Source organism: Quercus lobata, chromosome 5 (genome assembly GCF_001633185.2).
Source record: "Quercus lobata isolate SW786 chromosome 5, ValleyOak3.0 Primary Assembly, whole genome shotgun sequence".
In the NCBI taxonomy this organism is placed as follows: domain Eukaryota; kingdom Viridiplantae; phylum Streptophyta; class Magnoliopsida; order Fagales; family Fagaceae; genus Quercus; species Quercus lobata.
Window position 1 is genome coordinate 15,757,232 of NC_044908.1, and position 15,359 is coordinate 15,772,590.

The 15,359-nt window shown below is 33.8% G+C and overlaps 1 protein-coding gene and 1 non-coding gene across 3 annotated transcripts; both read right to left on the reverse strand.

The window, feature by feature from the left end:
• Positions 1-9,232: 9,232 nt before the first annotated feature.
• Positions 9,233-12,869, reverse strand: LOC115992193 (60S ribosomal protein L28-2-like). Of its 2 annotated transcripts, none has more exons than XM_031116284.1 (4): positions 12,764-12,869; positions 12,521-12,675; positions 10,209-10,372; positions 9,233-9,604 (listed from the first exon to the last, which is right to left on the reverse strand). In XM_031116284.1, the coding sequence occupies exons 2-4, from the start codon at positions 12,666-12,668 to the stop codon at positions 9,464-9,466; spliced, it is 453 nt and encodes a 150-aa protein (XP_030972144.1). In that variant the 5' UTR covers positions 12,669-12,675; positions 12,764-12,869; the 3' UTR covers positions 9,233-9,463. The 2 variants fall into 2 exon arrangements, with proteins under 2 accessions (XP_030972144.1, XP_030972145.1); XM_031116285.1 differs by having other exon boundaries at positions 12,768-12,862.
• Positions 9,983-10,072, reverse strand: LOC115993417. Its single transcript, XR_004092957.1, has one exon. It is a non-coding gene; the product is annotated as a small nucleolar RNA R24 (small nucleolar RNA).
• Positions 12,870-15,359: the final 2,490 nt, after the last annotated feature.

Here is a 15,359-nt window from a genome sequence, read left to right on the forward strand (position 1 = left end):
ACCAAAGCATTGTCATGGGGTTAGATAGTTCCGATCTTATCCCCGTCCGAGAAGCCCAGAATCGATCGGATTTCTATTCTAGCTCTTTTTGGCTCCGAATTGTTGCTCTCAGCGGGTAACCGAGCTACAGACATCACTTTAGAGGGACAAGAACCGGTCCTACTGGGAGCAGCGAAGATGACATTGATAGTTCCCAAGGGCGGTCTTAAAGAATCACCCCTCCTGGGTTCTAAATTTGTCTGGCCCCCCTGGCCACTGGAATGGTGCAACAGCTACTTCAACTTTCCCTCTCGGACTAGCTGGTCCAAATGGTCCCACAAATTCCTGCAATCCTCCATAGTGTGCCCCTGGTCCTGATGGTACTGGCAATAAAGGTTCTAGTTGTGCCTTAGGGGGTTTCTAGCCATCTTGTTCGACCATTTGAAGAACGGTTCGTTCTTAATCTTCTCCAGAACTTGGTGCACCAGTTCTCGAAACACTGCATTGGCCGCCTAAGAATTGGTAGATCCTGACTGAACAGCAAAATCTCTTCGTGGCCAGTTGTTATTATATCGATCCGACCTGAAATCCCTCATCTCTTGAGGGATAACCTTATCTTTTCCTTTTCCTTGTTACTGGTCCTCTTCGACCCTTTTGTACTTGTCAATCCTATCCATGAGCTGGCACACACTGGAGACAGGCTTCCCTGACAAAGACTTCCTTAAGCCGTGCTCGGTTGGGAGACCGACCTTGAATGTACTGATGGTTGCGTCTTCAAAGTCGCCATAAATTTCATTGTACATCTCCCAGTACCTATCCAAGTACATTTTCAGGGTCTCTCCCTCTCTCATACTTAAGGATAGTAGGGAGGATAGGGGCCGAGGAACTCTGTTGCAGGTGACAAATCAAGAACCAAACGCCTGGGTAAGCTCCTTGAAGGAGCTTATGGAATCGACCTTCAGGTTGTCGAACCATCTCATTGCTACGGGTCCTAGGCTAGATGGGAAAACCTTGCACATCAGGGCTTTGTCTCTAGAATGGACAGCTATTCTCTGATTGAAGTGGCTCACATGCTCAACAGGGTTTGTCTTGCCGTTACACATGGTAAAAGCGGGCTGACTAAACCGCCGAGGGAGTTCTGCACCCTTAATTCTGCGCGTGAAAGGCGACTTGAAAATTTGATCCAACGCCTTGCCCATAGCGTCGTTTCCCACACCTTTACGAGGTGGGCTCTTATGCCTACGTTTGTGGTGGTGCTCTACTTCGTAGGAGAAAGACTCGCTGGGTGGGGTCCTTAACCTTCGTCTCTAACTAGCATCCTCTTCACCGTCAGAGGAGACGTCCGGGCTGGAGGAGGCTTGCCCTCGCTGTGCATGGCGCAGCTTTCTCTTCAGCTGGTCGACTTCCAGTTGCAGTGCTCTGGTATTCTCCTCCTGGGAGAGATGGCTCTTTTCCTGTGACTAACTTCTACCAATTCGGGCACTATGCACACTCCCCTTCCTATCTCTTCTCCGCTAGAGGTTGACAAAAGGATTTTGACGTTGGGATCCTATGGACTCTGCCTGTCGCGGACTTGAACCTACTACGGTTGAACGTTGCATTCACTATTGCCCACGTATTCTTTCCCACAAACAACGCTAATTATAAGGACCTGATTTAGGCTCCTAACCCAACGGGTATATGGACTTAAGCCCAAAAAAAACCCAAAACAATAAATTTGTAGAGAATGAGTTAGAAAACTAGGCTTTAGTGAATCAGATAACAGAACAATAGATTTTGATTATAAAGAGAAAAAGCTAACAGAAGTTTACTAAGGAAAAACGTCCTCGGATTCGTCCAAGGAGACTGATTCTTAAATATTTCTCTTAAAACTTTGCTACAAGTCTAGTTCTAGGTTGCTATGGTTTTTTTCTCTTTTCTTCTTTAATCCTTTTCTCACGGAGGGTCTCTCCCATTATACAGCCCCCTTTGGGCCATCTTAATCCTACACTTGTTAATCATCTAAACCCTTACTTAAGTACCTGTCCCATCAGACACCCTCTTTGGCTTTCTGTGAGTTGCATTAACCAAGGCAACACTATTCAGAGGTCTTCTCCACATAAATGCAACCAGAAAAGTAGCTGTAATTCATTTAATGCGGTAGTAACAGTTTTCTCTTAAATATTTTTGAGTTTCCTTCCTTCTCACACGTTCATGAGACACATCCCTATCACTGAAACTTCTTGGAGGGTTACCCTAATTGCTGGAATATATACTTGGGCTGCATTCATCATATCCGAGGAGGAGCTCCTCCTCTGACCACCTTCCATTTGTTCCTCACTTATAAGACTTTAACTGGGAACCCCTAATAACTATTTTGCTCCTCCTCGGACATATAATGTCCTCGAACAAAACCTAAGGCCTAATATATGATCTTGGACCCTTACCCCTACAATATATATATATATATATATTATCATTATTCAAGACACTGGTAAATTTCTTTTTTATGCAGAAAGATTTGGTTCTATATTTTTTATATTAAGTGATACAAAGATTTTACTAATTAAGTTTATTGAAATCCATAATTTAAAACATTTTCTAATCAAGGTTATAGAAACCAATGCAGTTTGGTGCATTTGGGGGCCTTAAACAAAAATTGAATTGAGACATTTTATGTATTTAAATGATTTTTTAATATATTGTAGTGCTACTATATAGATTTTATTTTCTTATTTTAGATTTAAAATTACTAATTAACCGCGTAGAAAAAAAATTGTTGAGAAAGTCTATAAACACAAAAAAATTTGACAAAACTTTTCACACCTATTAATGTGGCAGATTGATAGTATTAAGTAAAAATGTAATATTAGTAGTTGACTTAGATGAGAACTAGTAAAAGTTTGTCAACTCAACTGTTGTGAAAAATGTTGTGAAATTTTTTGTGTATTGCTTTATATATATATATATATATAAGTGTTTTATTCACAACATTTTCACAACAAATCTTAGGTGTTAAGTTGTTACGAATTCTAATTTGAACCCACCGTTGAAATTACTTTTTTTGCCCACTAATAACAACTAGTAACAACCTGACACTTAAAATTTGTTATGAAAAATATTGTGGACGTAGCATTTTTCTTTCTATTTTTCTAGTTTTTCATTTGATAAAAAATATTATTTTATTCATTAGCTAATATTTGAGTTTAACTAATACTATTATAATGAAAAAAATAACCATATAAGTTAAAATTTAGGGGCCTTAAGCAACTACCTCATTCGCTATACCACATAGCACACCTAGATTGCCTAAACCTTGACTGAGTTGTTAAGGTAGGGTTTGTTATACCAAACACACACACACACACAAACAAAACAAAAACAAAAAAAAAAAAAACAAACAAACAAATTTGGTAAGATTGGGTTCCCACATTTTAGTCATGATCAATAAAAGAATACATAAATAAGTTCAACCTAAATCGAGTGCTTGGGGCTTTTTCTTTTTTCCCTTTAAGTCTTCAACTCTCTGAAAGAATTCACCGTTCTTCTCATTTCTCATATATATATATATATATATATATGGGAGAGTTATTTTTTAATTAGTCAAGTAAAGTACACAAGGATGCCAAATTGTCAAAGCATAAACCAAGTACTATAGGTGGCTCTAATTACTTTGTCTTTCATATATTAGCAAATTAAGAAGGAAAACCAAAATTAGGCACTTTAAAGAACAAACGATTCATTACTTTGTCTTTCATATATTAGCAAATTAAGAAGGAAAACCAAAATTAGGCACTTTAAAGAACAAACGATTCATGCAATTCCTTTATAATACACAATACAAAATCAAGTATATAATTTGTTTATAACACAAACCAAATGCATGAATCGTTTGTTCTTTAAAGTGCCTAATTTTTTTTCCCTGCTTAATTTGATAATATATGAAAGACAAAGTAATACACAATACCTTCTCAAAAATAAATAAATAAGTAATAATATTGTATACTAAAATAATGTATCTGTTTGTCTTTCTTTATAATTATACTAAATTTAATATTTTGGTTTCTAAAAAAATTTAAATTATCCTTTCATTTTTTTTAACTTGAAATTAAACATTTAACAATAAGAGAAACTTCCAAACATCTACTAGCACCCTTCATTTATTAAGACAAAAAGATAGGGTTCAGCTTCGCTATTAATAAAAAAGAAGGGGCAACTAAAATTTGAAACTTGAAAACTAAAAAGTGGTTTTCAATAACATAAAAACATTTATATAGATTTTACTTATATAAAAAAATAGTATTTTTATAATTTAATAATTACAATAAAATAGAGATTTGAATATTGAACATTTCTGTTAGAAAAGCTTGAATTACACTACTTTTGAAATGACTATTTATTTCTATACTTATGATGTGTTGATATATGAAATTTCAATTAAAATACTTTTTTTTAAGGGTTCAAATCAAAAGATTTTATCACTTCCTAGGTTTGTCAATTTGTTAAGCATACCTGTGAACTGAAAACTACTACTATTTTCAAGAAAAAAAAAAAAAAATCTTTCCTTTCTTTCTTTTTTTTTTTAATAATTCTTCTTCCATAGTAGAAATTGGATGCAAAAAAAGCCATCACATGCAAGGCATGTTCCATCCAAACCAATGGCAAGATATGTTATACAAGGATGGAACCAGGATTCAAATTTAGGAGGGACCGAAGTTCTTTGTTTAAAGATTTTAAAAAATTGGAATATCAATATTAAAGGTTGACAAAGTTTCATATTAGCATTAATTTATTAATTATTATTTGTATATTTTCTTTTTAAAAAAATTAATAATAGGATTTTATAATCAAGAGTTTTGCAAGTCAATTAACACGTCTTAATATTTTCAAGGTCTAACTAATGTGTGAATGAAGTGATCAATATGTGGCATAAGAGTTGTCTCTATGGCTACGAGGGTGGTGTCATTTGAGAGGGGCATAGAGCTCTCAAGTGAGAGGGAGAAATTGGGTAAAGGATATTGGGTTTTTGTGATTTTTTTTTTTTTTTTTTGTTAGGATTTGTAATTGATTTGTTGTTATTGTTTTTACTTAGACCGGATTTATGATTTGTCAAAAGATTTTCTTATTATCTGGATATGTGCATTTTTTCATAGATTTTTCTTGTTATCTATTTGTTGGATTTCTTGGGTCAATTTGTAAATTTTTTGGGAAGGGGGGCCAAGTGTATAAATTTAAGAGCCAAAATTAAAATTCTTTTTGTTAATATACATATTAGTTTTTTTTTTCCAAAGGTTGGGGGCCATGGCCTCCCTCTGCCCTTGAGTAGTTCCGTCCCTGATATTATATATTTATTACACTGCGAGATTCACCTCTTCATCATCAAACAACCATTGCATTTCAAACGGTTCTGAGAGCAGAATAACCAAATGCTGATTAAATAACTTTCTGAATTATAGGCTTTGTTGAAGCATTCAACTAAAGCTCTATAACCATTAATAATCCATGGTTTTGTAATTACATAATCCAAACACAAAAAGACAGAATCAAGGAAAAAAATCAATTTTTTATGGAATAATAATCATATACATTTCTTAAGATTAGAGCCCCTTCAGGCTTCATCTCCTTTGGACTCTTCACCACAGACGCAAGCTATTGCGCGAGCGAAGTTGTGAATTGCTACCACATTATTTAACTTGTCTTGCTTGACCTGAAATAGCCCAAAAGATCTTCCAAGTTTTTGTTGCAAATTATTGTCACTTCCAACCCCATTGCAAACAATCAACCAGCCCATCATTTCTTCAAGGTTAAATTACCTACTTGATGCTCAACCTTTGACTTTTGTTTCAAAATCATCCTTAAAATCAAACCTTTTTTTTTTTTTTAAAGATTTTATCATCATTTGATGGATGGAAAATACTGATCTAACAAATATTTTTCGTGAAACGGAGATCACTCCGATGATTTTCCATCCATTATATGACAATTCATATCCTTTCAAAACATTTTTGTATGTATAAGGACCATTTGAAATAGAGTAAATATTGAGTACCAAATAATAATTTAACCTGTCTTCAATACGAATGCTGAAATGCACAACATAAAGCCTTCAACCAATTAAGAATCCAGAAATCCTTGATCTTCATGATGATGGAAACATATAATCCATGACATATGCTTCAACTGCTGCTACGTGAGCTTCCAAATTTATCACTAACCTGCCGGGCATAAGCCACGACAGCCTTAGCCCACCTCCTGATCTCAGCCTTCAACTTGTAGGAGTCCATCTCTTTAAGTGTCTTTCCTGGTTCTACTGAAACCTCCATGAAAGAGAAGCAGCGATCATAGCGTCCACGCTTTGCAGCTTCAACGTTGTTTAGAGACAAACTCTTCTTTACCGACATGGTTTTGGAGCTTCTTTGGCTGCTGCTCAATTTGCAGCCTAAATACTATGAATGTAGTTTTAGGAAGACATTGCACAAATATATAGTAGATGATTAAAACAAGGAAGAAACATGAGTATTCTAATGCGTGTGCGCCACAAACACATTGACTTGACTTTTCAATATTCCTTAGCAAGATTCTTTTTATATACGCATATGCAGGTACATAAATTTTAACAATCCATCATTTTATTTCAACTACAATGATAGTCAATGGGGAAAACAATATATTTGTATTTTGCTAAAGCCAATATTAATTTTTTAAGACTAGTGCAGTAAAAAATATTCTGGTGTAAAGGGGGATTAATGAAGTATTCAACAAAGACTTTTTTTTTTTTCTTGGTCATAAACTTTGTCCTTTTATAAGACACCAGAATAATGTTCACCAAATATTTTTTTTTTAGGTCCCATACTTGCTCGCTAAGTCTAGAATTTTTTTGGTGTAGTCTAAATAATTGACCGAGTAATTAATTGTCGTTCATAAATTCTCTTTCTATATGATTTTTTTTTTTTTTTTTGATATAACTCTTTCTATATGATTGGTATTTCATTTGGGTCCCGTTGGTACGATAAGGTTAGGTAGGATTTAACAGATTAAGATAGGGGTAAGGGTAACCCAATAGTACGATGAAGTTTGATAGTGTTTTAGCAATAATAACATGCTGAAAAGATGTCTAACTTCCTAAATAAATAATCTAACAGAAAATGCTGCACAACCATCTTTATAATAGCTAGAGCATCTCCAACAAATTCATCAAATTTTTGTACTGTTTGAAGAATGAATAATGACTTTTACCTATATCTACCAATTTTTTCAAATACACTTTCTAACAAATTCTTTATCTCATTTTCTATCTCATTTAAATATTATTTCTTCATTCATTATTTATTCTTTTTTTAACAACTATACATCTTTCAACAGCTTTTTTTATTCAACACATGATTATTATAATTTTAAAAAAAAAATTAAGAATGAACAGTAGCCCATCAGACTTGATGAGCTACTATTCATGAGCCAAAAAAAAATTTGGATATAGAGAATTCATTGGAGTGGCTTTTTTTGGTCTCATTCTCTATTATAGAGAATATTTTGCTTTTGCATAGACCATTGGAGATGCTCTTAAGATAATAAGTAGATAGGTGCACAATAAATCACAACTTAAGATTATGTAAAAATGATATATACAAATCACAACTTAACATCCTAACAAATTATGGATTATTAACATTGTAGGGACACGATTTTTAACGACCCAAGGGTGACGTTGGGCTTGTATGTAAAGGGCTCGAACAATATGATTTGTAGAGAGTGGATTTGGAAAGGCAGGACCTTGGTCGTCAGACGGCGGTTTATTCATGTTTCCCATGCAAGTTCATATGAAGATAAGTTTGGCTTGTATAGCTAGGCCTTACATCGATCTAGTTTGAAAGGTTGGACTCCTCGGACTAAGTCCAAGGAGAATTACATTCTCACCATTCTTCTGTTTTTGTTGGATCCCTCCTCTTGTCTCAGCTCTTTTTCCCTTTTATACAAGTATTTCCTTCCCGTTCCTCTCCCACGTGTCAGTTTTTCCTTCCTTTGGGGTAGGTATTTATCTTATCAATCTATACGCCCGAGTGGTTGGGAAAAACTGGATAGCATGGTATGGAGCATGGGTTTGTCAGGCGTCGGGCTCCACATCATGGTGTTGGCAGTTTTCTCTATTGTCCCGCTCTTGTACTGAGTTTGTCCTTTTCTTCAGGCGTTTTCATGAGATGTTAGGCGTGAGGTCATCCTCGGCCATATCCTTGGGCCTTCAAGGAGCTTCATTGCGCGTCCTCGGCAGTTGGGCTTTATCGGACAGGGCTTTGGGCCCTTAACACAAAGTGGGCTGGGACCTCAGATTTCGGGCCCCACAAACATGCTTTCTTATTTTATTTACATTATTGTACCCTTTTTTATAGGAAAATAGTGGGGGAGGTGGGATTTGAAGTTTATATCCTCATCGTTTAATCAAAAAAAATTTCCCAGGAAAAAAAAATTATTGCTCCGATTAAAATGCAAGGAAAAAGTTCTATTATTTGTTTTAAATTATATATTAATTCATAACTAATCTTCTTCTACCATATAACTTTGTTGTCTGTTGTTATTGGGGTAGGAAAGTTCTACACAACCTCCTCTTAGCTTTTCTCAAAAAGTTCGAAGATTCGTACGCTATCAAAGATCAAAATAATTGGGCTACCATTGAACACGGCTTAATTTGGCATAATTCCATGGGCTTGAGAGGCCATAACAAACCAGAGAAAATATACTACCCACATTAAAAATAACAAAATATCAATTATCTCCAAATCGTCTTTTTTTATTTTCTTTTCTTTTTTTTCTGAATAATTTCAAGCGCGGTTTTAATATTAAAAAAAATGATATATCTACAATATTTTTACAACAATTTATAAATGACAAATTGTTACTAATTGTTATTATTGAGTTAAAAAAATAATCTCAATGCTAAATTTAAATTTGAATTAATAACAATTAATCACATGTCATTTATTATAAAAATGTTGTAGCCATTACAATTCTCATCTCTTTAATATTTTAGAAATCCCATATTTAACCACTGTATTAAACTTTTTCCTTTTTCTCAGATTTTTTTAAATCAAATTACGCAATCATCTATAGTAGACTAAAATTTCCAAGAATTATCATATGCTTTTAAATTCATCACGTACCCCAAGCCTAAAACAAAAGGAAGGCATAATTTATTTCTTTTTCTTTTTCATTTCGGCATTCTGCAATTAAGAGCAAAAACACATTACTAGTGGCAGTTTTGTGATAACTTGGACAAGGAAGCTTGAGTTCAAAATGCAACTACCCAAAAATAACCATATAATAATTCAAAATAATTAGGTAAAAAGCCAAACTACATCTCTTTGGAAATTAAGGAAAAAAAAAGGCATCCCAAGAAACAGAAGTCAACGCAAAATGGAGATCAAAACAAAAAAGAGAATCCAGATACCCAAATGCTACCAGTAATGAAAACTAGATGAGAGGCAGCACAATACAATTTATCAAACCCTCTGACTCACTTCCTACAAGGAGTCCTCACAGCCTGCCTATTCCTCTTCTTGGCACCGGATTTTGTAACTTTCAGGCTCCTGTGCACAGCACTCAACCTAGCAAGAGCAGCCTTCTTTAGATCTGGCCTGTAGTAATTATCTCCCACCTGCAATGGGTTAAACAGTGATTTTTAAGAACATAGTCTAGCATTAAAAATTACAGCATGGATAAATGCTTCAAAAGACAATGCTTTTGATAATTCAAAGCTATAACAGGGAAGAGAGGATTTGAATCCTAAATGTCTCTATTGAAAACACCAGGAGGAGCTAATTGAGCTACAAGATTCTTGCTGCTTCAAAAAAGACAATGCTAGGAGAGTATAATATAAATTACAAGCTCAAATTTCTTAAAAATACCATAAGGAACATGACAACCAATAGCAGCCTACCTACATCACACTAATATATACTATGGACAAGATACCATTCAAATTGTTCATCCAACAAAACAATATACAGCTCACTAAAAAATGGTTTATACAGTTGAAGCTCAGAAGCCAAGCGTAACAAGAGTATTTCATTGAAAAAACCATAAAGTATGGTCTTCTTAAATGTTAGAGGCTCATCACTGCAGAAAAAAGAAATATATTTTGGAAACTTTGGTAATCTAACAGGAATGATGCGAATTACATATTATGACCAAAAATATTTCTTAAGTAATAAAATATGTGGACATTCCCATAAATGACAGGACCTAACTTGTAAAATTACCTGGTTTGCCACTGCATTAGCCATCCTGCGGAACTCCTTTTTCATGACAGACTTGTGAAGCAAAGCTGCAGGCTTGTTGTGTTTCTTGGTCTTGGTTGTAGCAAGCAACACAGATTGATCTTTGCCCACAGGTTGGATGGTCACTGTTTTCTTGTTTGCCAAACCTGACACATAAAAATCAAAAAGTAAATTTCATACTACAAATAATAACCCAAATTACTCCAAACCCAAAAATATGGAAGGCTTAAGTCCTGCTAAGAAACACAAGAGAAGACAATTTCACAAATTCCCTATAGACTTTGCAAAACAAAACAACAAAATTAAGATAACGAGAAAAGGCTCAGATATTTAATAGCATTTTTCAATAACACAACTTAAAAATAACACTTTAGGAGTCTATAGGCAAAACATAGGGTATCTTTGGTTCCACACCAGAGAGAAAAAAGATTTTGTTCTTTTTTGAACTCCAGGAAGACAATTATTCTCAGATAACAGACACCAAACAAGTCCACAGTTTCCCAAAACACATTGCAACAACATATTTTATAAAATGAAGTATATGTATATGTATATATTGATGAGTGAGTTTCAGCCCCAAAGAAAGGGGGAAGGGGAGATTCAAACTAATGACTGCCACTTCATGTGGTATGGTCCCCAGCCAATTGCAGTATCATTGAGGTTTTCCAACTAATAGAATTATAAGAGCACACACACATTTTCTAATCAAATATCAAAGTAAACATCAAAATGTTAAAGAAGGGTTTTTAATCCAGAATATAGACAGCAGAAAAAGTAAACTTGAAAGATGTAGATTAAAACATCATTTACTGATACTTTTCACCTCTATTCTATGTCACAAAAAATACATTATAATTTGATCTAACAAACCCACTTCCTCAAACCATGTGTTTACTTTTCTTTCCCTCTATATTCTCCACCATGAACATGAAATTCAATATTAGTCATCTTCTCCAACATGATAATTTCTATTCAGACAATCATATTCTTAAATACTTAAAATAAATGGTTCTTTCCAAGATTTTGTGCATCTCCTTAGGTCAAATCCTTGAAAACCGCACAAAACAACTATAATACGCACTATTCTCCTCCCATTACCTCAGAGACCATACATGAACCCCTCAAAATAAAACAAAACAATAATAAAAAAAAAAAACTGTTCTATTCGTTTTATCTGCACCTAGATTAGAAAGCTAACAACGAAAAATTAAACCTTCAGTGTCAGATTATCTCAAAGACAATCCAAACAAATTTCCAAAATCAGAACATTTATTTCTCTTCATTTCCACACAAACCACCCTAAAACATGCACTGTTTTCCTCCCATTTTCTCAAGAAACCAGACAATGTAATCCCTCAAAGCCAAACAAAAAGAAATCAAACAGTCATTACCTCGCAATCAAATAATCTCCAAACCAAACAAAACCCCAAATCAAAAACACTACTTTACCTTCATTTTCACATAAAACCCCTAAAACAACAAAATGCTTTCCTCAAAAATGAATCACTGCAACCCCTCAAGACCAAACAACACTACTAAAAAAAAAGCTTCAATTCCTTTATCTTTAGCTAAATTTCTCAGAAACCTAACAAAAACAAAATTGAACTTTCAAATTCAAATCATTTCAACACCAAAAAAAAAAAATCTTTAACGCTCTGTTATCTTCCCATGTCCTCAAACCCAAACTAAACTAGATAACAGCAGCTAGAACACCTGAAATAAAAAATTTCCAACATTATCCAGAACCCAATCTTCCATTCATTTACCTAGCTTCGTTAACAAGAACAATGACAACCAAGCCTTAGTCCCAAAAAGTAAACTATCAAAGAAATCAAACAACATTAAATCCTCACAATCAAATAATCTACAAACGAAACAAAATCCCCAAATCAAAAACACCCCTTTCCCTTCATTTTCCCAGCAAAAAAAAAAAAAAAAAAAAAGAACTCCAAAATAACCCATTGTTCTCCTCCCATTTCCTCAAAACCCAAAAAACTTTCCCAACACTATTCAAAACCCAACCCTGCCTTAGTCCCAAAACTAAACACTCTCAAAAACCATGCAATAAAAAATCAACCTGTCATAACCTCACAATCAAATCAAACATAATTCCCACATCAAAAACACCCTTTTGCCTACATTTTCCCACTGTTCCCAATCCATTTCCTCAAAAACCCCAAACAAACACACAGCAACAACAATTTAAAACAAAAACAATTCCAACACTAATCAGAACCATATAAATTGCAAAACTTTCTCGTGAACCAAACAGAATAATAGAGAGAGAGTGAGACCAGAGTGCTTGTAGGAGTTGAGGTTGTAGAGATTGTTAGGCTCCTTGCTGAACTGAACGCTGGCGGTTCCGTTCCCAAACTCCTTCACCAGAAACGAGTTGTGCTTCTTCACTATCTCCCATATCAATTGCCCTGGTACAGCTGCCATCCTTGTCCTGCACCTCACCACACAAGATCCAAACTCAATTTCCATAACTCAAACAAACAGACAAAATGCACAGAGAGAGAGAGAGAGAGAGGCACTTGCTAGGGTTTTTGATCTGCTTCGCGAAGAAGATAGTGGGAGATTTGGGAGAGGTTGGGTTTATGTTGCTATTTATATTCAAACCCTAATTTTTGTTTTTCTTTTGGTTTGGACCGGAGGGGTACGCTTCTTTGTCTTATATTACGCCTGTGTCCTTTACTTTCTACGACGAGAATTGGAATTTGACACGACCACATGTTCCGTTTCATCGTAATAAGAAACTTTTTTTTTTTTTTTTTTTGGTGAAAACAAGCAAAAATATCACGTTTGCAACATAATTCCAAATCTGTGAAATTCAATAAACTCTATATATTTATTTTAAGGATGGTTTCAAATTAAACAATATAATTCCAAATGTGTGAAATTCAAAATTATTTCAAATTAAATCTTATAATTTGATTATTTTAGATCAAATATTAGACTTTTTAGGTTTTATTATTTGAGTTTTAATTGAAATTTTTAAATTGATATGAGTTAAAATATAAGATTTGATTTACACTAATAAACCTATAATGTTTGATTTATTAAAGCTTAAATTTAAATTAATTAGACTTTAGGATTTAATTTGGAATCATGCTCTAGACAGCAAATTTGGGGAAAAGCCTAATTATTGATAACCTTTGGAACATATATTGGTTTGCGATAAACTAGTGTTTCATATATAGAACAGATGGATTAAACCATTGGTCATTGACTTATTCATTGCACTTAGAGAGCATGATATTCTCTTTGTTTTGGGTTTATTAGGTTATGCCAAAGGGTGTTGTGGTAACGCTATAGCTTGGAGCATGATCCTTCATTATATCATGTGGGGTATTTTGTGAGAACAAAATGCTTAGATATTTGAGGGTTGTGAGAGATTGAGTAATGACTTAACTTTCAAAATCGAATTTAGAGTTTAACCATGGACTTTTGGGTTTGGTTTGAAGTTTTAATTTATGTTTAAATGTTCAAATTGATCTGTTTTAAAAAGTACAAAGTTTTATTTGAAACTAACAAAATTTTATGATTTAGTTTACAAGAGTCTTAAAATTCATCAACATAGATCAAACTAAATATGTGTCTGAGGGTTGTTTTTCGAATTGCCGCTCATCAGGAATTGATTGGCCTTCCTTATTGATCATGATTTAGTTCAAGGAGCTGAATTCACTGTTGGGGATATTACACAAAATAATAATAGAAGAACATGATTAACACAAAAGACAAACATAAAATAGATAACTTAGAGGCACTATATCATTTTCCTTACACAATATTTGCCTCCCATACTATTGTTGCTAAAGGGTTATCACAAATTTGTCACTAGGATACAACCAAGATGTTGGGTTTTACAAATAGCAATTCTGGAGAATAATCACAGGATTTCTTGTGTTTCTCTCTAACTTACTATTTTGTGAACATAAGCCTCTATTTATACCCCATAGGGTTATACTATATCAAAAGGCACGTATGTAGAGTTAAAATGTTTCATAAAACCATTCACAAGGCTTGAAACCTCTTCAAACTCTCTAAACAGTCACTAGAAAATTCTACAGAAAAATCCTGATTTTCGATTAGTCGAGTTCTCTTTTCGATTGGTAGAATAGGAATTGAGCAGCGATCGAGACATCCAGAAACTCCAAGATTTTTTCTTTACCATTTTGATCGATCGAGCCAAAGCTTCGACCAATCAAAAATGCTTAACTTCGAATTTTCACTTAAAAAATTTCAGAACTTGAATTTTTACTTTATGAAACAATATTCTCCAAACTCAAACATCATTATTACAACCTATCCATATATATATATATATATATACACAACATTCACCCCTATCATCTACGTGGTTGGAGAAAAAGGTTAGCTATGCATCTTCGTGTATCACAACAGTTCACAAGGTCTTCAAAACAAAGGAATATGGCAAGCTTGCAAGATTGAAACAAGCTATGATGTTAGCTCTAGAACAAAGGATATTTATAGTTAGTGTAGTGAAGGGAAAAGGGTTATTTTATGTTTGGTATACTCATAAACTTATGAAAGTTCTTAAAGGTTTGTTTTTGAATGTATGGTGATACCTAAATGCAAATGCAATTTTATAAATCTCTCTGAGTCACTTCAAGTTTGTTGGTCTTTATGTTTACTCCCTCCTCCCCTTTATAGATTTATTGGTGTCACTAAAAAAAATATATGTTGAATGAGGGGAAAATATATTGTATTTGTTGGACATGTTAGCAATTGCTGAGCATTTTACACTAAAAAAGAGGGTAAATGTTGTTGATTTTTAAGTATAATGTAGCTACTTGGCCAAATGCAACAAAAAATGTTTTTGTAAGAGGGAACTAGTATGTAACCCGATTGTAGTAGTGTTAATGATGTTAGTTTGGGTTATAAAAAATATAGGATATTAGTTCAACTAGAACATTTGAAAGTACTAAAATTGTTTTTTCTTACAATTTTCATGATATTGGTTATGCCAAGTTTCTCATTACATTGCTATTATATATATAATTTTGAAAATCACTATTGGACACTACATACACAATATCAATTCACAATCACTGTCCATAAAATTTTACTAAATACAACACAAAATAAAAGAATAAATTGGTCCAATAG